This window comes from Centruroides sculpturatus, unplaced genomic scaffold, assembly GCF_000671375.1.
Source record: "Centruroides sculpturatus isolate CEXI.00-Female unplaced genomic scaffold, Cexi_2.0 scaffold247, whole genome shotgun sequence".
NCBI classification, from domain to species: Eukaryota; Metazoa; Arthropoda; class Arachnida; order Scorpiones; family Buthidae; genus Centruroides; species Centruroides sculpturatus.
In genome coordinates this window covers 188869-212858 of record NW_019384615.1, presented here as the reverse complement: position 1 = coordinate 212858, position 23990 = coordinate 188869, and the positions used below count along the sequence as shown (strand labels likewise).

General features: G+C 33.5%; 2 protein-coding genes and 1 long non-coding RNA gene across 3 annotated transcripts; 1 reads left to right on the top strand and 2 right to left on the bottom strand.

Annotated features, from left to right (window-relative positions):
• Nucleotides 1-950: 950 nt before the first annotated feature.
• On the bottom strand, nt 951-18388 carry LOC111625345 (serologically defined colon cancer antigen 3 homolog). Its single transcript, XM_023368483.1, has 7 exons — nt 18162-18388; nt 11267-11844; nt 11089-11162; nt 10776-10887; nt 10651-10713; nt 1247-1383; nt 951-1162 (listed from the first exon to the last, which is right to left on the bottom strand). The coding sequence occupies exons 1-7, from the start codon at nt 18250-18252 to the stop codon at nt 1084-1086; spliced, it is 1134 nt and encodes a 377-aa protein (XP_023224251.1). The 5' UTR covers nt 18253-18388; the 3' UTR covers nt 951-1083.
• Nucleotides 4993-7079, top strand: LOC111625346 (dual serine/threonine and tyrosine protein kinase-like). Its single transcript, XM_023368484.1, has one exon. The coding sequence runs from the start codon at nt 6018-6020 to the stop codon at nt 6915-6917; it is 900 nt and encodes a 299-aa protein (XP_023224252.1). The 5' UTR covers nt 4993-6017; the 3' UTR covers nt 6918-7079.
• Nucleotides 18389-21560: 3172 nt separating the features above from the next.
• On the bottom strand, nt 21561-23341 carry LOC111625361. Its single transcript, XR_002756716.1, has 3 exons — nt 23100-23341; nt 22083-23009; nt 21561-22010 (listed from the first exon to the last, which is right to left on the bottom strand). It is a non-coding gene; the product is annotated as an uncharacterized LOC111625361 (long non-coding RNA).
• Between the last annotated feature and the right edge of the window lie 649 nt (nt 23342-23990).

Below are 23990 nucleotides of genomic sequence, written 5' to 3'. Positions count from 1 at the left end.
AGTTGTTTCCTTACCAAACCAAATGTCATTTTTTTCCTTCAAAACTCTGATACTTTTAATTCAAACCAATGCAATAGTCATTCATTCCCCACAAGAAAAATTTTGCAAATTAAACATTTAACATCTTTGGTTAAATAAAACTTCTATTTCACTATCATTTTATCAAATAAAAAAAAATGTTGAAATATACTTTAAATCAAAAATATGTTTGCATTTTCAAACAATAATAATAATGGAAAAGAAACCAGTTAAAAAACTAAAAAAGTTCTTTTTACAAAAAATATCATTAAATAGGCCTACTTTAAAATTTTCTGTGCAACATTAATTTGATTTTTCTAATAATTTTTTTCATCAGTTTAAACTACTGTAATACTGTAATAATAATTATTAATTCATTGGTAAACTATTGCTTTATTTTGTATGCAATAATTTTTGATCCTGAAAATATTCTGCATCTTTGCACTCAATTTACAGTATTAAAAGCTGGATTATAGGAGTATTTTATTAACAAAACACCAAAACTATTAATATTCCAATAATTTCAATTGTTAAATTTGAAACTAACTTTTATATCAATATATAATATTTTCTAAATACTGTTTTTAAAGAAGTCTTTCTGAATCAATCAAATAAGTGCCAATGTAGTTTTTGTTTAGTTTGGTTTGATGGGCTAGAGCAATGCAAAAAATATGGGCAACTCCAAAGGGAAATGCTTGCTGGAAATTACCACAAGTCTAACACCTACACATGGAAGAAAACCCAGAAAACTATACAGCCAGCCCATTAGTCAGACACTACCAGAGTTCAGTGGCTTCTCTCCACTTGGGTACTGATAGTCAAATAAAATAAAATAAAATAAAAACAAAGGTCCATTATCCAATCATAGATTACCATAATCTTGTCAACTATTCTGATCAAAGCTGAAGTGATATTAAATAAAAATATTTAAGAAAAATATGAAAGTTTTTATTACAGAATATTTACAACTATCACAAAAAGTATTGATTATAAAATCAGAAAATATACTTTCTCAAAATCAGATTAATCTGGAATTTTATGCCACAAAAATACAACGAACATTTCTCAATTTTCTTCTACCTTCCCAATGCTGGACACTAACGTCGCCAGCAATCGGAGGTGCTCCACTCCCTCCAAAAGATTCCTGAAGTCAATAAAAAAATGATTTGCAATTTTTACTGGATAAAATAATTCACACTAGATTTAACCTATATGAAAATATTCCTACCTGAGCGGTTGTTCGGCATTATCGGCAGCGACTTTTATTTGAGAAGCGAGAGAATTTGCCTTTTCTGCAATGCATTCCATATCGGAAGAACTACCAGTCAATTTGTCATTCTCCTTCATTACGTTTTTAAATAAGGCCTAAAAGTTTTAATTTAACTTATAAAGGTTCAATTATTAATAAAATATTTGATAAAAATGTTTAAAATATCTAAAATGGATCTGATATTAAAACTGTCATTATGAATGTATTAATATAGTGTATTATTGTTTCACAACTCTTGCAATATACGTCACACGTTTTTACATTTGAAACATGCTCAGTTGTACAAAATATAGACTATAACAGAATGTTCATGTTTAATAAATTTCTTTAAATATCTAGAATGGAATAATAAACCAAATTTTATTAATATCAAAGAATATATGACTTAAATCTTTTTGGCCACCCAAATTCACTTTTTAATAACAATTCTGATCATAATTTAGCCATTTCAAGCTTATAAAATTTACAAATGATAATAGAATCAATTTTAACACTTTATGGGTATATAAAATTTTTAGGACATTTTAAAATTAACCTAAAAAAATGTTATTTAAAAAATGTTTAAAAAAAATGTTATTTACAAACTTTATATAATTTCTGTGTATATATTGTCTACTTGAACCTTATTTATTAGTAGAACTTATTATACTGGTGAAGTTTCTGATTAGCAAAGAGAGGCAATCTTAGTCAAAAGTCAAAACTAAATATCTTTGTTTTAACTTTATCAAGTTTTAATACACATGTAAGAAGTGTTATGTTCATGCTCAGCAGTGGCAGATATATGAAGAGGGCTAAAGGAGCTTAAGTCTTCCCTAGTGACACAAAAATTAAAATTTATTTATTTAAACTTCAAAACATTTATGATTGAAGTTTGAACAAATAATAGAGAGGTTGCGGCCGATGTTTTCATAGTGTAAACATGTACGTTGGACATTCAGTGCCAATGTACATGTTTCTGTATAATGCCACCTTCCTGTAAGCCTAGAAGTTTGACAATGGCATTTGGAACGTCAGTGGAATCATGCTGGATGTATCAAATGCCATTATCAAACTTCTAGGCTTACAGGAAAGTGGCGCTCAACATCCGACGTACACGTTTTCGCAATGAAAACATTGGCTGCAACCTCTCTAATTTAAATTTGTTCAAATTTCAAACTTGAAGAAACAAAACATTTAAATTTTTTCTGTTTCTTCAAGGTTATTTGAGTATGTTTATTATATTTGTGGCAGCTCTGATTTAGTTACATAAAGCACTTTTAATTAAAATATTTGAATAATTAATATGTTTTTAGTCCCCCTTTCTGGCACTTCTGCATCCACCACTGCTGCTTAGCAGTATATTTTGTGGCACTCTTCAAGCATTTATTGTGGCATCCTGATTTCTTTTTAACTCTTTCCACCCTGTGGGCACTAAGAGAGGGCCTCTTTTAGCAAGCCCATTATGGACTTGGACAGGTGCGCAATAGGGCAGCCAGGTAATGAGGGACAGAGCCCGACATATCTGGATGGACTACCCCTGAAAAAATCCTGGGGATTTTTCGATCCGTCCAGATTCAATTCCGGGTATCCTCAAGCGGTAGGCTGTTACCTTGACCTTTCGTCCATCTGGCTGCATCACATCCTGATTGAAAACCATTGCCTTAAAACATTCATAGAAACTTTTTATATAAATATCTACATAACACATTCTATAAAGCATAAAGTGATTTACAAGTGGCATAGGTGATTTAAAGATTGTTAGAAATCAATTGAAGATTGCAATATCCATGCAAATTCCTAGCCAAAAATATCTAAGAAAGGAACAACTTGTTACCTTCTGATCTGAACTCATTACTTTGAACCTTCAACTTGTTACTTGCCTCTGACAATAAGCTGTTAGCCTAAAATGAAAGAAGTTGAAGAGTTGCAGATTCCAACTAACTGCATAGGTAAAATTTACAATGACAAAACCCCAAAGTATTTATAAAAATAATTTTCAAGATTGATTTGACAAATGATATGGATATTGGCAGATGCATATAGCTGCAAAAAGGACTCACTTTGAAAATGATATAGAGTAAGTTTGTGTGTGTGGTGTAAATGAAATTTGTGCCAAAATTTCAGTACCTCTTAATTAAGAATAACAACTAAGTCGTACAAACAGGCACTGTAATATTCCATTAATATTGGAAAAATATGCTTTTTAATATTCCCATTCGAATACAATAGTTACATACATAAAAGAATTAAAACACTATTCTGTATAATATATTTGTATTTATTTGATATCTATTCATTACATTATGTGGGGTTCGAGGGCCGTAAAGATTTATTACGCACTTTTTTGAGTAGTCTTGCCACCAGGTGTGTTTTATCGGATACACCACCATTTGAGATGAAATGGATGATTAAGGCGTGAAGGTAAGTCACTCCGAAGTCCAGGAATGATCCTCTCAGGAGAAAGAATGAAGAGTCAGATATAATCAATTTAAGGACATTTATTAACATAAACGAAAGTTTAGAACAGAATTATAAAACCCGATTTTGGAAATTTGCCTATTTTTATCTATACAATGAGGGGGTGCCTAACGGGGGGTATTCGAACTTACGCGACTCACAACATACCAGGTAAACAAGATGTCTTCTCTTGTGACGTGGACCTGATGGCCAAGACTGTGCAGGTTTCTGGCGTTTGCTGCACTTTGTCTTGTGCTTGCTTGTTTTTGAGTCGTCCTCTCTTGAACCACTCTTGCTCTGGTGCTCGTCTGGTTTCACTCTCTGGATCTCTGTCTGTCTGATTGTGACTGCGACTCCAACTCGTTCTGCAGCAACTCCTTCTGTGACAGTGTCTGCAACTCAACTGCCTTTCTCTGGCTGGAGCTATGTCCTCAACTGCTGACTATCTCACTGTCTCTTTCTAACTGGACTGTGTCCCCATCTCTAACTGAACTTTCTCCTTTTATACCCTTCCAGCATGAGAAAGTTCATCATCGGGTGATGATTCATTGGCAGTGTCATCATTGTAGCTGAGGCAGTGTTTTCTTATTTGGTGACGACGTCAAGCTTTCGTAGAGTCATCTCTGAGTTGGTGTTTTCTTATCTCTGAGTTGACATGACTCATCTTTGCTCTTAGTCATTGTTTGTTCATTGATTGCTTTGACTAAGTTCTTCATGTAAACATTGCCGAAAACAAGGGAGGGGATGCAATGTTCCCCATTTCTATATATATCTTTTATAATTTTTGATTATTTGATTACTTCTTCCTCTTTTCTTTGGCATGTTGTGAGATTTCTGATAGTTGGATAATAAACTGTTTTATTCTAATTAATTTAAGTTGATATTAAAATTTGGAAAAGGGGAGTCCCTAGATTGGTAAAATAGGTGAATTTCCTCCAACTTCGGTTGTTATTCAAGATACAGTTAAGGTTCATGCAAATACATAATTAAAAAAGATATAAAGTAAATAAACAAAAATTATTACAAATAGGTTTACAAATACATATGTTTTTGGAGGAGGGAAGTGGTGGTCTTCACATCACTCTGCCATTTCCAAAAAAAATGTTTATGACATTTTTCCTTCACTGATGTCATTCACTGTCACCATTTAGTCAGTTACCTATTGTTAGCATCGTTCACCACTCCTCGGCATCCTGAGATGGTTGGAATATAAAGAGTACATCATGCAACAGGAAGTTTTCACAAAAAAGGTCCACAGTTTTCTTTCTTGTCTTCAGGCCGAAGTCTGCTGATTTAAGGATGGACAAGCAGAGTAACAACTTGTACTCTGCACTGTGTTGGAGTATACACTGACATAGTTGATCTTGTGGTTCTTGGTGAGCTTTGTCCTTAAGTTTGTGCACACATTACAATTTAGAGCAGTTATACTCTATTGGCGGGTTGTACTCAGAGCTAGCGGTGTTTTCTGCACTCTCTCCATTTCCTCTTACTTGGAGTGTTTGAATCTCCTCTGGTACTGTCTCTCGTGGTATTTGTGAGTTCACAATAGGGGCAATTATAGGCATCTATGTCTACCTCTAATAATACATACGTAAAACACGATAATTATGATAGTGACTATAACGGCTATGCTGCCACCCTTTACTAAATAATGATTTTGGGTGCCTAATCTGTCTGAATCACTTCACATCTAGGGGGAAGAGTAGTCTTTAACAACACTGACAGCTCTGGTCATAAAGTCACTCCTATTCCTCTGTTCCTGCTCTTTTAAATTTGAAGTCTTTACTTTAATTTGGATTTATATATTTTCCGGTGAGTTTCACTTTTGTTCCTTTGGAAAAGATGTCTTGGAAGTTTAGAGAGAGTTTGTAAAGAAAGTGGTGAATCGGTACAAGCAAGTAATGCATTGAAACAAATTTTGAATGCTACATATCAAGTTGAAGTTACTGTTAAAACTAGTTCAACATTTTTACGAGCACTTTTTGAGAAAATGAAGCAGCTAGTTCAAGCATTGCCCTGGAAAACACCACCACACATAGACAAAGACTGGAAAAGAAAAGTGGCTTCTGATATGTTAGCTAGTCTGAGTCCCTTACGTTTATCAAGATCTATTTGATCTCAATTTCGAGAGAGATTAAAAACATCTCATGATCATTTTGCTGCATCTCTCAGACAATTAGAAGCTATTCATTCTGGAAGATTGGAAAGAACAGAGGAACAAAGATTAAAAGTTTGAAAAGTTCATGCACCAAGGATTGCAAAATATGCATTACAAAGCACTTCATTGACAGACATGTTATTATTTGGAATGCCACAAATTGGAAGAGAGATTGGTACAGGTCAGTGTGGTGTAGTTTATGCTTGTGATTCATGGGGTGGCTTTTCACCATGTGCTATAAAATCTGTTCTCCCACCTGATGATAAACATTGGAATGATTTAGCTATGAAATTTTATTATACAAGAAGTATACCAGAACATGATTGTATTGTCCAAATTAGTGGTTCAGTAATTGATCATTCTTATGGAAGTGGAAGCACGCCTGCTGTTTTGTTGATAATGGAAAGATTACAAAGAGATTTATATTCAGCTATCAAGATGGGATTAAATTGGATGTGTCAATTACAAGTAGCTTTAAATGTAGTAGAAGGCATTAGATTTTTACATAGTCAAGGTCTTGTTCATTGTGACATTAAATTGAAAAATGTACTGTTGGATAAAAGAAATCGTGCCAAAATAACTGATTTAGGTTTTTGTAAACCAGAAGCAATGATGTCTGGAAGTATTGTTGGTACACCTATTCACATGGCACCAGAACTTTTCAGTGGACGATATGACAACAGTGTTGATGTTTATGTCTTTGGAATTTTATTTTGGTACATCTATGCAGGTCATGTAAAATTGCCTTATGTTTTTGAGCAATGCCAAAGTAAAGATCAGTTATGGAATGCTGTTCGGAGAGGTGCAAGACCAGAAAGATTACCTCAGTTTGATGATGATTGCTGGCAATTAATGGAAGAATGTCGGGCTGGTGATCCAGGACAGCGCCTATTGTTAGGCGATGTAGAACCTCGTCTAACAAGAATAATGGAGCGTTACATGGATAAACCTGCTCCAAGTTCTCGACTCTTAGAGAAGGAAGTTGGTTTCTTGTCGAGTAGTCCCTACATTGATTTGGAATTTTGTCCTGGTTAATCATTCTGAGTAATCAGCATATTATCAACAATTCAACCAGAGACATTGTTTCTCTTCTGTCTTAACATACAGATGCCATACTGTATCTTACAAGGAAGACAGAGTCATCAGTTGTGGGGTTCAGGGGGCCGTAAAGATTTATTATGCACTTTTTTGAGTAGAGTCTTGCCACCAGATGTGTTTTATCGAACACACTGCTGTTTGAGATGAAATGGATGATTAAGGCACGAGGGTAAGAGTCACTCCAAAGTCCAGGAATGAGCCTCTCAGGAGGAAGAATGCAGTGTCAGATATAACCAATTTAAGGGCATTTATTAACATAAACGAAAGTTTAGAACAGAATTATAAAACCTGATTTTGAAAATATGCCTATTTTTATCTATACAACGAGGGAGTACCTAACGGGGGGTATTCGAACTTACGCGACTCACAACATACCAGGTAAACAAGATGTCTTCTCTTGTGACGTGGACCTGACGGCCAAGACTGCGGAGGTTTCTGGCGTTCGTTGCACTTTGTCTTGTGCTTGCTTGTTTTTGAGTCGTCCTCTCTTGAACCACTCTTGCTCTGGTGCTCGTCTGGTTTCACTCTCTGGATCTCTGTCTGTCTGATTGTGACTGCGACTCCAACTCGTTCTGCAGCAACTCCTTCTGTGACAGTGTCTGCAACTCAACTGCCTTTCTCTGGCTGGAGCTGTGTCCTCAACTGCTGACTATCTCACTGTCTCTTTCTAACTGGACTGTGTCCCCATCTCTAACTGAACTTTCTCCTTTTATACCCTTCCAGCATGAGAAAGTTCATCATCGGGTGATGATTCATTGGCAGTGTCATCATTGTAGCTGAGGCAGTGTTTTCTTATTTGGTGACGTCAAGCTTTTGTAGAGTCATCTCTGAGTTGGTGTTTTCTTATCTCTGAGTTGACATGACTCATCTTTGCTCTTAGTCATTGTTTGTTCATTGATTGCTTTGACTAAGTTCTTCATGTAAACATTGCTGAAAACAAGGGAGGGGATGCAATGTTCCCCATTTCTATATATATCTTTTATAATTTTTGATTATTTGATTACTTCTTCCTCTTTTCTTTGGCATGTTGTGAGATTTCTGATAGTTGGATAATAAACTGGTTTATTCTAATTAATTTAAGTTGATATTAAAATTTGGAAAGGGGAGTCCCTAGATTGGTAAAATAGATGAATTTCCTCCAACTTCGGTTGTTATTCAAGATACAGTTAAGGTTCACGCGAATACATAATTAAAAATGATATAAAGTAAATAAACGAAAATTATTACAAATAGGTTTACAAATACATATGTTTTTGGAGGGGGAAGTGGTGGTCTTCACAATTACATGTAATTACTATACTATATAGGTTATACAATAATTTTAATTAAAGCAATGGCTAACTAAATACAGCTTTATATTTTGAGAATTGTTGACAATTTTTTTTTTTAATATACTGTTGTATCACTTAGTTGCTCTAATAAATGATCTAAGTCAGGGGTGTCCAACCTGCAGCCCACATGTGGCCCAAGGCAAGCTCCAATGGGGCCCAATAAACATGTAAACAAAACCAACAAATGTTTTAATTATTTATTTATTTATTTCACCAGCATAAACTCAAAACAAAAAGTTTCACAAAGCCGTAAACTTTTCTTCATATTTTATTTTTGAGTGGAAAGAAAATATTTTCAAATACTTGGAGATGTGTGAATGTGGAAGGATTACTAAATAAAGCTGGAGTTGTGACTCAAAGGATTATAGACCCAAATTTGGAAAAAGGAGGGAAAGATGAGAAAGGACAAAAGATGTAGCAGTGAGAAACATTAAATAGATCATCTGTTAAGCACATATGGACCCGTAATTTTTCAACCTTTTACACTTCTTTATCTTTTATCCTTTGCCTCTTTATCCCGCACTTGGGTCTATACAGTAATCCTTTGATTCACAACTCCAGCTTTATATTGTATTTCTTCCAACATTGCAAGATTTGGCTACATTGGGCCAAATGTGGCTACTTATTTTTTACATCAAACAAAAAAAATCATTTGGCGCTTTGGCTACTTTTCTGGCTACATATTATTTATAATTATATTAATTGAATAAAAATGCACTTTAAAATGGTGTTTTGTCGCTTTTTATTAATTAGAGACCCAAATAAAACAAATATTTGTTTGTAGAATTTCGCCGGATGAAAATTTATTTTACTCACAAAAGACAGTCTGTCCAAAAATTATTTTTTGAAACCACCATTTATTCTGATCATGTGTTCCAGAACACCTTCGACAACCCGACCTTTCTTTGTAGGCTACTAGGTCGTCAGGCTAAAACATTCTTTAAAAAACACACAAAAATATCCAATTAAAACATTAAAAGTAAAAAATTGGAACTGGCGGCCTTACAGATGTCTTGAACTTGCATCCTTTCCAGTTAGGGAATTTTGGTCCTTATATTCACTTGATAAATGCGCAGTTAAATGTAAATTTTGGCCTTATCCCTCTGGTGACGAATTAGAAAAAAAGGTTTTGTTTGTAGAATTTCGCCGGATGAAAATTTATTTTACTCACAAAAGACACATTTTACTTAGCCTGACGACCTAGTAGCCTACAAAGAAAGGTCGGGTTGTCGAAGGTGTTCTGGAACACATGATCAGAATAAATGGTGGTTTCATAAAATAATTTTTGGACAGACTGTCTTTTGTGAGTAAAACAAATATTTGTGTTTTTCAAATAAATTTTCGTTTGTCTCTTTTATAATAAATGAATTTATCTATTTCTAAGTAAAAATTGAAAGTGTCTGTAGAAGTAATTTTTTTAAATATCCTTTTTTCTTGATAAAGTTTTAATACTTATTATTATAATCTAGACATGTTAATTTTTAAATATACTTGTATATTGGGCCACAAGTATATATTATATATACTTGTGGCCCAAAACTCCTTGTCTTCTTCCAATGCAGCCCAGAGAAACAAAAAGGTTGGACACCCCTGATCTAAGTAAACCAAAATAAAAAAAAATTCCAACAACAATGGAACAAACCTTACACTAAATGACCTAGTTTTTATCCTAAGTTAGAAAATATATGCTCTTCACCTTAAATTAGTGTATCTTACCCCTTACATCATACTTTTCCATTAGCAATGGAATCATGTCATGCTGGTCATCTATCTACACCTTTCGGAAAAATTTTTGAATTAAAACATGATTTCTGATTTGCATTAGAAGTTTATATATAGTTAATTAGGCCTCCTGCCCTAAGATTTCCATATCTGGTCTCAGATTTCATCTATCTCACTCTGTTCTCAAGATTAAAGAGAAAGAGATGGATGGGCAGATGACAATGGAAATTTATAGGTTTATAAGTTTTTTCAAATTGCAGTCCAAGAGAAACCAGGAAAACTTTACACTTGAAGTTCCATTCCTTACTCATAACATTTATTTAAATTATATCATTCAAAAAAGTTCTAAACAATTCAAATTCATTCAACTGTTTGTAAATTTTACAACCTGAAAATAAGAAATGTTTTTGGTAACAGTTCGCCTAACAAATCTTTTTGGTTACCTGAATTAAGTCATACATTCTGTAATAAGATTACTTTTGATTAGTATTTTTTTCATCCATTTAACTACAATAATTACTTCTTTCTACCATAAGAACGATTGAAACTAAGATTGTATTTTGTTAGTTTACCATTCTAAAATAAATAAAAAATATAAATAAATTATTTTGATTTACTTGCAAGGACTTCAACTCCTGTTTTAATTTTGCAGCTTGCCCTTCTGCTAACACAGCTCGTTCCTAATAATCAGAATTTTTATAAATAAAATAGTTAAGAACTGATTATGATAAAATTAACTTACAGTTGTGACTTTAAGGTTAAGTTCAACTTGTTGCACCATTTTTTCAAGTGCAGCAGTTTCTTGTGCTTCAGCTTCTCGAAGTTCAATCATTTTCTGTTGTAGTTCCACAATCCTAAAGATAATTTAAATTTTTAATGAATGTATTTTTTACAAACTTTAATGAGTATCCTTTAAAAACAATTAACTAAAACAAACAATTATAAACCTTTAAAATCTCAGAGATGATAGATTATTATTCTAGTTTAGTATTTAAAGTTGTTATATTCTAACCATTTTTTTGTCAAATAAATTATATAGTAAACTTAGAAGTTACTTAGATGCTTGAATGTCTGAAGTCCTCCTTGCTTTTTCCAATTGCTCATGTAAGAATGCATTTTCTTCTCTAAGCTATAATAATTTTGAAATGACTTCTTTAATATAGTTTTTTTTTTCAATTCATCTGAATTAAAATACATATAAATTAAATGTAAATATAATCTGAAATATCTTGCCTTGTAAATCTCATCTTCTAGTGAACTTTGTGAATGGCCAATGCAATTAGATTCTTCCAGATGGGAGGATGACCACGTTGCTACAGTTTCTGACTTTGATGTGCCAGATATAAAATCTGGAAGGCCACAGTAACTCTCATTTTTTATTTGGTTCTCGATTCTAGATTCATTATGGCTGGTAGAAACTGAACTCCCATTAAAACTTTCCAAAGACGCCTCTGCTTGTCCACTTTCGATTGAACTACCAGAATTTCCATAAGTCTCTCGGCTGTAATCTGTATGGGTATAATGCTCGTTACTATTGTAAAGATGTTCATTACTCTCAATCTTGTCATCTTCATATTTCAGTTCCAAGTGGTCCTGGATAAAATCTGGCAGTTCTTGCACAAAATCAGAATAAATTTCAAAACTTGAACTAGTTGTAGTTTGCGAAGACAATTTTGGAGAACTACTGGCAGTATCTTGTGATCTTGATGATTCAACATTTTGATTGTATGTACGCTTTGTTTCTGATGACTTACCTTGACTCAAAAATTTTCGAAATGAGAAAGGATTGTCTGCATCTTCATTAACACTTCCTGGAATACATATAAAGATTTGCAATGAAAGGTTTTGACTTAGTTCAATTTTAAGGAAATATACATTATTATTATTATGTTGGGTTTTGTGAGTTATACTTGGTTCGCACCGGTGGCTGTGTACTATACCGGACCAGAGTCAAAGCATAGCAACCAAAACAAAACTAAAATTAAATAAGTGTGTCAGTGTGTGTGTGTCTGTATTCAGGAATTTCCTAACAATGTGGCATGTATTCAATACAGTGGTCTTCTGTAGTGTGATGTATGTATTTCTACTCAGTTGTAATGTTTCCAGGCTTTTATGTAGTGTGTGTGGTATCACACCTGTACAGGAGAGAACAACTGGTACAATAAGCACCCTATCCATCCTCTACAGATGCCTTATTTCCTGGGCCTTATTATTATTATTCAAATTAGAAAAATAGCAAATAATCTTATTTATATATAGCTGAATGCAAAACACAATCAAAAGTTACCTAAATATTAAAAACAAACACTATTTTGTATAAAAACGAAATTTTAGATTTTAGAGTAAATCTTTTAATAAATATATTATAGAAAAAATTACAAATGTATATTTTCCACATTTTTAAATTAATCAGCATATTATTTCCCTATTTATACAAACATGGACAAATTACAGCTTGAAGACAGCATGTAGTTTTCAAGTTATTTATGTATAAGAAATCAATTTGCAATCAGAACATTGAATTAAATTTCTGTCCACCTACATCCACAATTTGATTGGCATATATATATCTGGTGTTGAAATGTTCAGTCTCCTCAATTTCATGATGATTACTTCAACAATTGAAAACTGTCAATATATCAATCCAGAACCTCCAAAGGAGGAAGATAAGATGACTCAGACTGAGTTCCTGCATTTAATTCATAATTTGATTAAATTATTGGCTACAGGTGTACTAAGTGAAAAAATATTTTATCCAATTTTAAGTACAGAAATTGACTTGCTTTATGCAACTCCATTTTTTTAGAATCAATTAGTCACATAAAGTGAGATATACCATTATATATTTAAACAGTCTATCAAACTTTTTAAACAAGTGAATTTGCAATGCCCTTTTACAGTACATTATTCCTAATCTGGCCTCTCAAGTATCTGGTTAGTAACTGCTCTGACTGACATATATTATTTTCAATTCACATATTAAACACATGACTGGAACAAGTCTCATACAATGCTTATACATATTAGTTAGCACCAGACACTCCAGCATAACTAATTTTTCAAAGCATTCTTTTACTGCTTTTCATTACATGAGTTCCTGACTCCATTGCCATTCTCTGGCTTATGTTTTTCCAAACATGTTGAAAACCAATTATTCATTTGGGTACTGATTTTTGGACAGTGTCTCTTCTTTTGCATAATACTTAAAATATCCCAATTCTTCTGGCTTGAAACATGCTTGGAGAATTTTTCTTTACTGTCACATATTCCATATTGTTTGCCTGTAAGTAGTTACAACGTATTTTCTTGACTTGGCCAGAACAAATGTTTTAATTTTATGGAAGACCTTTTTTCATTCATTCTTCCATATATGTTTTTGAGTTAAGTAAGCTTTATTATGAATAATTCTGATGTTTCCCAACTTGTCTATTACTTACAAGATCCTGAATTTCTTGATAAATTTAACCTTTGGATGAACTTTGTCTTCATATTTCACTTTAACTTTACTTCTCCCATTATGATATTGACACAATGATGCATCATTTGGGTCCACTGAAACATAAGCACTCTTAATGAATGATGAGACTTTTTTTACAATGTTTTCTTGTAAATTTTCCAACTTCCACTTTTGGCTTTTTTGAGTTGATTCTTCACATACTTTGGAGTTTTCTGCTTGATGTAGGATTTTGATTCCAAAGATTTTAGTCGTGATATCATAAAAGTTGACCATGGAATCTGAAGCTTACTGGAAGCAGTGTGCAGACAGAAATGGATGGTATTTTTTAGTTCTGCAACAAATTAAGGCCCGTAAACTGGATCAAAAATGTTTTTCGGCATTAAAGTACTACTTACTGGAGTAATTTAAGGTAATTGAGATTTTATCATTGAAAAATCATAAGTGAATATAAATTACAAACGATAATAAACAATGAAAATAATTCCACAAGAAGCAGTATGGACAGATATAGATTCATTTGAATGAGTAATGAAATAAGAATTGGGAAATAATATATATAAAATTTTGAACAATCAATGTATATAGCGATACCCTTCTACAAGATAAATATATCTTGTGCGTATGAATATTCTTGAGAGAAATTTTTTAAATTAAAAATTTGTAACTTTATTTACTCATTTAATGTAAAATCTTCAGACTTATTTTTAATTTTATGCAAAAAAATATTCTAATTAGTTGTAATTCCTAAACTTATGATCTGTCTTCAATATATCAATGACCATTCTTTCATTTTTTTGGGCAGATTGCCACTCATTTTATAAAACTACTAATTTCATTTCAATTATAATTAAAAACCGTATGTGTCATATTTTATTACAGTAGAACCTCGAAAACTCGGCCTAATGTGGACCGAAGGGTGGCCGAGTTTGTGAAAATGCCGGGTTATTGGGAATGGGGTTAAAAAAGGATAAGTATGCGTTTTTCCTCAGAAAATACTGTACTGTACTTGTATGTATTGTTTACTTGAGAATATAACAGAGAATAAACTGCCCAAATACCCTTAAACAAAGGAAAAGCACGTCCTTTATGAAGGCATACAGCCTTTACTACATGAAAATGAAAATTAATGAATACACTGTGTACAGTAATTTATCTGATAAGACAGACCTCAGAAAAATACTTTATGAGAGCTTTTATACTTTTATAAAGCTGTCTATAATGAAAATTAATTAACTAAGGATTTTTTTGCCTTGCCAGGGTGTGGCCGAGTTATCCGGAGTGCCGGGTTATCGAGAGCCGAGTTTTCGAGGTTCTACTGTATTTCTATTTTACTAGAAGTATACTGGAAATCAATTGAAATTCAGCTTTTCAACAAAATTCAGCATTTATTCTCATAATAAAAATTTTATCTGATTACTTGCTTGTATTAACAACCATTCTGTATTCTGTGTTATTTTTTGGTCATAACTACTTCAAATTAAAAAAGTTCTTTTATAAACCAAAACTTCTTTGAGTGAGCTCACTAATTTACAGTTAAGTATCATTTTCAGAAGTACTTATGAGCAGGATAAACAATAGAAAAGTAAGTTGACTGCAAAATATTGTTTTTTTAGCATTGAATTAATATCTAATTATAAATTAGCAGCATTTAAATATGTGAAAGTAAAAGTGCCAAAATAATATATGCTTTCAAAACCTTAGAAACTTGATACTGGCAAGAAAATAATTCAAAGAAACTATGTAAAAATGAGTTTGCTTTTCTTTGTGATTGGAAACTGCTTTATGATAAAATTTTGTTGGGTGGTCTACTACATTTCATCAGAAAGTACAGGCTACTTATTTTGAAAACAGAAAAAAAAAAATATATATATATATATATGTATGTATAATGTGCGGACNAATATATATATATATTTTTTTTTCAATATAAGTAGCCTGTACTTTCTGATGAATGTATATATAAATTAATTTTAAATATGAAAAATGTGTGTTTTGTCCATAAGATAGGACTATCAATTTCAGTTCAGTGACAGAACTTATATCATAGTGACATCATTTACTTTAATAATAGCTTCATTGTGTTGCTTCAACAACAAATTTAAAAAAATTTTTCATAGTGACCACACGATGTTGTATTATTGATGCTGTACTTTCATATAGAAAGAAACCCATCATACTTGATGGGAAAAATATATTAAAACTATTTTAATCTATGATGATGATGATGATGATGATAACCAAATCATTAAGTGCAGAGAGAAAACATTGATGCTTTGATGAAATTTTAGGAATACAGTACAAGTATCCCCCACTTTATAAAAGACACACATTAGTACCAGTTTTCACTAACCAAAAGAATCCCACAGATTTACAAAAATGAAAATGCAAAAATGGTATTTAGTGTTTGTTTTTCAGCAGCCACTTTAGAGGAATTGTGCATCCTGGACAGCAATAGGAATCTCTAAGCCCCTTCCCTGGAAATTACATTCAGCATCAAGCTGTCTTAGCTTTAAATTGCATCTGTGAATATTTTTTGTTTGTTAATTACTTTGTGCATTCATTAGCAAAATGTGTCCTAAGTTCAAAGAGAGCTCTTAGGGGTATTACACTTAGCATCAAACTGGACATACAAGTATCCCTCGTATAACATAGTAGATACATTCCATGTTATGCCATGAATTCATGCTGTACAAAACGAATGACTAGTGCAAAACAGGATTACATTCCAGAAGTTAACAAAAGTACTATTCTTTTTCGTTACGAAGTGAAATATGTTTATTAAAGCAATCAATAATTAACTAACAAGCATAATTAAAAGTATTGTTAATATTAATTTTAGTTAGAAAAGGGCTTTTTTTTTTCAAAGTATCATCATCATCATCTGAGCTTTTTTATCAATCAGAAACAATATTGAATTGTTCCAGTTGGGAACAATTCAATATTTAAGCACAAATTCTTTGAGTACTGATATACAAAATTTGAGTACTGATATACTGCCATATTTCATTTGTCATTTTTACACATGAATACTTACCTACAGTTAAAAAATGTTTAATAGCATTTATCTAAACATGTTTAAATAAACTTTACTAAATACACAGATTGATCTATAAAAACAAAACACAGTGATAGTCTTAAGAGCTAAAGTGTGAAAGCAACAACAACAAACAACACCTGGGTCATATTCAATAACGCTAGAACGAAATAAAGTTAGAACTCTGAGTGGCTTAGTGGGCAGAGATAAAAATGTTTTGCACATCATTGAACAATTATTCTTAGTTAGACAACTGGGCAAAATGGTGGACAAATTTAAAATTATGATTGCAACAATTGTCATGAACGAACCGGTCGAAAAGGACGAAGTAACCAATACAATTATCCAAATGATAATTGCGTTAGGTTGTGATGAAATTAACAAAGCAATTATTAATTGTAATCAACAAAATGGACCGTTATCTTCTGTTAAATGTATTTGGAATCTGTTATACTGATGTACAATAATTTTACATTTCAAAGTCATTTTATAATGAGTAAACATTCAATCCACTTTGTGACTGTTATGATAAAATATGTTTAGTCCAACACAAGCAGCCATCTTGCAAAATGTACGAGGAGACAAAAACAACGTCATCACCAGCAGAAGTTAGCATAGATATTGATAAAAGAAGCCGACTGAACTAGCTATAATTCTAGCAGTGGGAATAGTCAAGCAGTAGTTAGAAACAAGTTCAATATTGCAGCATAACTAGACTTGGCAAGAATTTTGCATTACCAAACACTATCCTGATTGATAAGGAAGCTAGGACAAGGAAGAAAAAAATTCTACTATCAGTTTTCATTAAAATAAACCTGAAAAAAGGCACAAAAATTGAAAATTTTAATATTCTAAAATCTGTAGGCAAATATGAGACAACATGTGTGCTTAATTGAAGAAAAAGAAATTGAATAATAAAGTTTATACTTAAAAATTGGCTACATTCAGCAGACTCAACAGTTCTGGAGCTGATGAGTATTTTTCTGCTGAATCCTATACAGTAGTGCTCTTTCGGAACACATTTGGTGTTTTGACGTCACATTTGGTAGCATCTTTCATTTATGCTACCCGAAACTGACCAATGAGGCTTTTTATTCCAACGCAACATCACTCATCGTTCAGCAGATCCAGGTTGCTACATAACAGCTATCGATTTGCTCAGTTATAATTGTCGAGTCTGCCGAACATAGCCATTGTGAAATTTCATACGGAAGATTTCCAAAACAGCATTACAGCAAAACCGGAAGTCATGTCATACAGGGATATCCCAAATTTTCAGATCACATCAGAGCAAACCCATGTCGTACGAGCAATATCTGTAATTGTTCTGATTGTGGCAAATAAAATAGATATATTACATGTACAATGAACTTGCTTGTGTTCACCATTCATACTATTTACATGCAAAAAGAGAGAGAGAGAGACTTGTAAGCTGCCAAAGTTTCAATTGTTTCTATAAGTAGTAAAGTTGTCTATTTTAGTAGGCATTCAGTAATGGATAAAATGGAAAGTATTGCTTGAATGTATTAAATAGTGTACAAAAATGTACTCAATTAACTCATCTTTACTTAAGAACAAATCAATGCACTTATGACATTTAAATAATCTATAAAAGACTAAAATATGATGATAATTACTTCTTCCTGGATTAGAATCAATATCTTGACTTCCCTTTAAGAAATTCTTAAATGAAAATGGATTGTCTTTACTCTTTGCCCCGTTCTCCATTACGTTAGAAATAAATTAAGAATAAACTAAACTATAATTAATAAATATTTAAGCATTTCTCTCTCCCATCTTATCTCCTCACTGTCACTCGCTTCCACTCTGCTATCAAACTATATCTGCGCATGCGTTGAACGGATAACGGTGCGTTCAGTTATTGCGTAGTAAATACTCCGAATGGCGTCGTATTGGAATAGAGATGATAATTTGAATATTTAATCAATATATAATTAAAATGGTTTATTATTATTATTTATTATTTATTCTGATAATGATAGTTATATTTTTAAAAATTAACATTCAAATATTATGTAAGAGAAGTGAAATACAGTATCACGAAGACTAGTTGTCCTCTTAGACATGTCCAGGAAAAATAGACTCTAATTCTAATTTAGTAATTCTAACTAAAAATTTCCAGCAATCGTATTCTTATTTACAATTAATTTATTTAATACTTACCTCATTTTAATTAATGTTTACGTAACTAAATCTATAATTTAGTTGCATGAACCCACAATAAATTAGAGTTTTCCTGAAGTCATCGAGGGTTAATTAATTAATGAATATACAGTGACATCATCGTTGTGTTCGCTTAGGAAAACAATTCGTTGAACTCGTTATCTTCGAGACATGCTGAGCTCGGTGACCAATTATGCCAGTAATTATCGCTTATAAAGTGTGACTTTCGGCGAAAGAGATGACTTAAAAAACTCGATGATATACGAAATGACCGTACCTGTTTTTAAGAACGACGTGATAAATATTATTAGTCTCGCTATTGGAAAAAGAAACCTTTACTTATAACTTTTTATACGCTCTCCAACCTGACAAAATAAAGTCTGTCTCCTTGAAGTTACCGTCCTTCTTCCAAAGGCTTCAAGTTGTTTCGGCCGAGGCACTATTTTCTCTCGACGGCGTCTATTTCATTTCTAAGAAGTGAGGAAATTGTAGGGTTCTTCTAAAATCCTACAATATCCCCACTCCTTAGAATTCTGTGCTTACTACATTGGACTATCTCCTTATAGATAGAACAGAGGGCCTTGTGTTGTGTTATGATAGAACATTCGGAAAGGATAGATATCTACAAACTGTTCGGGATAAGGACGGCATGAAAATAGATAGTCCACTTATATGTTACTGTAGGCCTATTATCGTACAATTTAGCAAAATCACTGCAGAGGAAAAATTGCCGTCAACTTTGATGTTATAAGCAATGATGAAACGAAACGATGACGTCATCTATAAAAAACTGACATAATTCAACATTATAGTGGCACAATTAAAATGCAAATACACAGTAAGTTACATAGGTGTACAATGGGCTTGCCTTCCGATTCAGTTATTTAAAATCACGTAAATGATAAAAATTACTTGGTTATATTTGCGGTACCACTGTTTCCAAAAGCAATATGCAAATAAAAAAGAAAATAATAAAATGTTTGGCTGAGAACGTATAGAACTAGTATGCCTATATATGAACTATATTTTTAACTATACTTTGTATAGTTAAAAATATAGTTTTTTCAAAAAAAGAAAGAAAACCAAAGCAATGGTAATTGCAATACATTCCAACGGCCTTTAATTGTGGAAATGTGCTTGAAGAATACCATAATTGTAGACATGTTCTCTCATATTATGTGTTAAATTGGGAAAAGTATTAATTGTTTCATTTTTTTATAACCTATAAATTCCCACTGTCGTCCGTCTTTAGAAAAGAGTTAGGCAGATGAAATCAGAGACAAGATATGGAAACCTTAAGGGCAGGAGGCCCGATTAACTATATAACAACTTCCGAATGTCACTTTACGTCAATTCAAAACTTTTCCGCCGAAAGGTGTTAGACAGACGACTCTATTGTTAAAGGAAACGTATGATGTACTGTACAGGGGCAAGCCACTACTAATTTAAGGTGAAGAGCATATATTTTGAATTAAATTAATTAAAAATATGATTAAAAATTGCAGCCCGGCATTGTGACGATGTCACAATAAATAATTGCTCGTTTTGTAGCTAAAAATTATCATCATCATGATCCATCCTACTTACAGCAAAATTCATCCGTAGTTTCTTCATACGAAATATGAATTAATACAAAAATAATTACAGTTATAAGCAGCAGAAACTTCATGCTTGGAGTTAATTAAACCAATTTAATTAAAGTACTAAAAAATTTATCATTAAAAGGAAACGTGATAACAGGAGAAAGGTTTTATGAAAAGCGACCTTTACAAAATTATTCTTAATTTAAAATATCAGCGCTAGAAATATATACAGTGGTGCCTCAGTGCACGAACAACTCCAAACTCGAATAATTCGATATTCGAATGCACGAAAAAAAAAAAAAAAATACAATGCTCGATAATTGACTGCATGCTCGGCACTCGACCGAAAAATACGACCTGCTTAAACAAATATTTTTATTTTAACTTTAATTTTGTTATCCGTAAAACTTTCCAGTGATAAAAATAAGTATCTAATTTAAAAATAAAACGAAACCCTAGAGTTGCCTATCTTCGTCAGACAAAATTATTCCTAAATTTAATAGTCGTGTTTTGCCATTCTGTATGGGTATTTCCAACGACATATAACAACCAGACCCCGAACCGGGCCGCCATCTTTGAAGCGAATTGAACGCGCTTCCGCCATGACACTTAAAAGGCATAAAGCTGCACACCTGCTGGATATACATAATACAGATATGACCGTTTATTACATGAATATACAATTGTTATCAAACGATGCTTTTGCTAAACCTTGGCTTTAACTCAAACTGTGTTAGTCCTAAAACACCAGTCCTAACAAACAGTGCTAACACAGAAAACCACAGCTGTGCCCTAGCGTCTACGTCTTAACGTGAAAATCTGTTTTTCTCTGGATTGTCGAAATACTGATACTTTTTTTTTGATATGTGGAGCAACGCTATTAAGGCAAAACTCTGTTAATTTTAGGGAAATTTCAGGTGTTCAGAGGGTTAACACGGTAGAAGGTTGACTACCTATTCCTCGCAGCTATCACTTAGTGAACAATTCTGGTGAACTTCGCTGTATACGTTCTCATTTCTCCGCGTTTTTTAAACGATTTATGCATGCTAAAGTAGTAAACTTTTTGTTAAATTCAAGTTAAAATGCTTTTATATATGCAATCCTGGAAAAAAGTTTGAAACCATCTGGTTTTCAAACTTCCCATTAAAATTAACTGATATCCTGTAAATATGTTGTTGTTTAAGTATTAAAATAACCATAAACAAATATGAAGTAAAAATTTATTTTCGTACTTCAAAAAAAAATTCATATACAACAAATTATTCCTTGCAATTTGCCTGAAAAAGTTTGAGACCACGATTTAAAAAAAGCCACAAAAACAAAACACAGTGGGAAAAACAATGTTTAATACTTGGTACAGGATTCTTCTCCTTCCCAATTCATCACCAACCGATTATTGATGCTAATGTCTGAAATTGCATTTAATCGATGCAAGATGTGTGATTACAAGAGCCCCTTCGGCCGCCAATTTAAAGTGTTTTCATCTTTAAAATTGGCGTTTCCACTTCCCGGGACGAGGACCCAGGGGTTGGATTTGTGGGAAGCGAGTGTTCGGGTTGTTTCATTGTGTGGAATTACACAGAACGAGGCGCTTGACGTTAAGTGCATGAGTGCGAGAATTCGAGTAAAGGTTAAACGGTGTATATCTTCGTGTACAGTGGTGTTATGTCCGTGCGTATGTGTGTGTATGTGTGTGATCGAAGAATATCTTCGGCATGTCTATAAACAGAAAACAGTAAATTACCATACGAGAATAAGATGTGTTAAAAAGTGAAACGAAAGAGTTCTTACCATCGGAAAATATTCACTTGTACGATAAATGGTCACTTGGTCCTTTTCGTGGTAAAGTTGGGGAGGGAGATTGTTCTCCCTCCCAAGTGTTCCTACAAAACACAAAGACAGTGAGAAAACGAGAAGTTTATTCATTTATTACCTAAGGTCAAGATTATTACCTTTATCAGACAGTCTTTCTTCCCGAACAGTGTTATGAGAAGAGCGAAGGACCCGGCCTAGCCTAGGCTAACCTAACGAACCCTAACCGGAAGCTCAATCCTCATAACAGCTGTTTGGGAAGAAAGGTCGGCCGAATGTCGCGTCCGGTGAAGAAACGTGTCAAGTCCGTGGGTCACGTCCGGGTAAAAGAGGTCACGTCCGTTAAAAGATGTCATGTCCGGGTGAAAAGTGTCGAATCCGGTAAGAAAGTCGCATCCGGGTGAAGAAGAGGAAGTCGAAGAAGATCACCGCCTAGGCCAAGGCAACCGCAGCCGTCCGCAGCAAAAAAACCACGGACAGCACGGTCCCTCGACTTCGGGGGCTCTCTCCTCCGACTCCTCCCCGTCCCGACTTCGGCAAGGCGGTGGCGTCGCCGTCGCGGACGAACGGGCAGAACACGACCAAACAGAAAGTGTCAGCTCGGACGAGCTGTCACTTTCGACATCCTCCACAGCAAGGTCTGTGGCCGGATGACCCCCGAAGACCTCGGCCAAGCGCACTGGACCCAGGGTGTAGCGTCGCATCATCCCGACTCCGGGAGGATGCCACGCCACGCGCACTTGGCGAAGGTCTTCTTCACCCGCTGCCTGTCGCTCGTCGAGCCCCCGCTCCTCCAACGGCACGGAACGACAGACTCGTTCCGCGTCGTCCGAGGAACCCTCTCCCTCCGGCGCCACCGCCTGCCTCCGCCGGAACCGCCTCCAACAACGCACCAACATCTTCATCCTGTAAAAAAAGAAAATTTGCAATTAGTCCAGTGAAAACAAAAGCTTAAATTAATGCTTAAATTCTTCCGAGTAAAAGCAAACTGCTCACCGCAGCCGCCTTTTTAAATCTAAAAGATTCGAATCCGAAGCGCAAACGGTCGACCATCGAACGATGTGCCGAGATGTCTTCTGGAACCGATTCTCCAAGTAATATTAAATAAATTCTTACGTCTAGGATCAATACGGACTAAGACTTGACTAAAAAATCTTCAAACTTCTCTGTAAAAGTCTTTAAACCGCAAAAAACGCAATCGAAGAGCGAAAGAAAAGCACGTCCGATCACAACGAGAAACACAATCGAACTGTGATTCGTCATGTGTGACGTATTTCGAACAAACGTTAAAAAACGCGTCAACAATGTTTGAATTTCGTAAAAATTAGAATTTTTAAAAAAAATCAATTTTTAAAATTTTTTTTAATTAATTAATTTATAATTATTTTTTTTTAATTTGATAAATAAATTATCTTCTGCATTTACATGGTGCAGAATGTCCGCCGTGGAGAGGTAAAAGACGATATTTTTAAATTCTACGTCTCCAGGCTTGACCAGCTCCGATAAACGCCCGAAATTTGTTTGAATTAATATCTTTTTCGTCCATTTTCGATCGTTGCTCGAAATAAATCAAATTCTTAGGATTTCGCCCAATATTATTTCTCTTTGTGTAAAGATTTTTCGGTCTTAAAATCGGATGATGCATGTGTAAATGATGTCTGTCTTTTAACCTTTTTACAAACTGATTTAGTATTTGTTTAAATTAATTTACGTTAAATAAGATTCCAGCTAATTAATTATTTAATAATTAAGAAAGTTGTGTAAATACTCAGTCATGAAACAATTTTATTTACACGTTAAAAAGTTATGTTTCATTATTAAAACTTGTTCGAAATATGCTTAAGATACGAACATTTCGAACACATCAAATTTTAAAATGTAATTGAC

What these genes read in the sequence shown, in the direction of transcription:
- LOC111625346 (XM_023368484.1), top strand. Translation starts at nt 6,018, where the DNA reads ATGTTATTATTTGGAATGCCACAAATTGGAAGAGAGATTGGTACAGGT.
- LOC111625345 (XM_023368483.1), bottom strand. Translation starts at nt 18,252, where the DNA reads ATGGAGAACGGGGCAAAGAGTAAAGACAATCCATTTTCATTTAAGAAT. An exon ending in TAGAAGATGAGATTTACAAG is followed by an intron (nt 11,163 to 11,266) that starts GCAAGATATTTC and finishes AAATTATTATAG; the next exon opens with CTTAGAGAAGAAAATGCATT. An exon ending in TTAACCTTAAAGTCACAACT is followed by an intron (nt 10,714 to 10,775) that starts GTAAGTTAATTT and finishes TCTGATTATTAG; the next exon opens with GAACGAGCTGTGTTAGCAGA.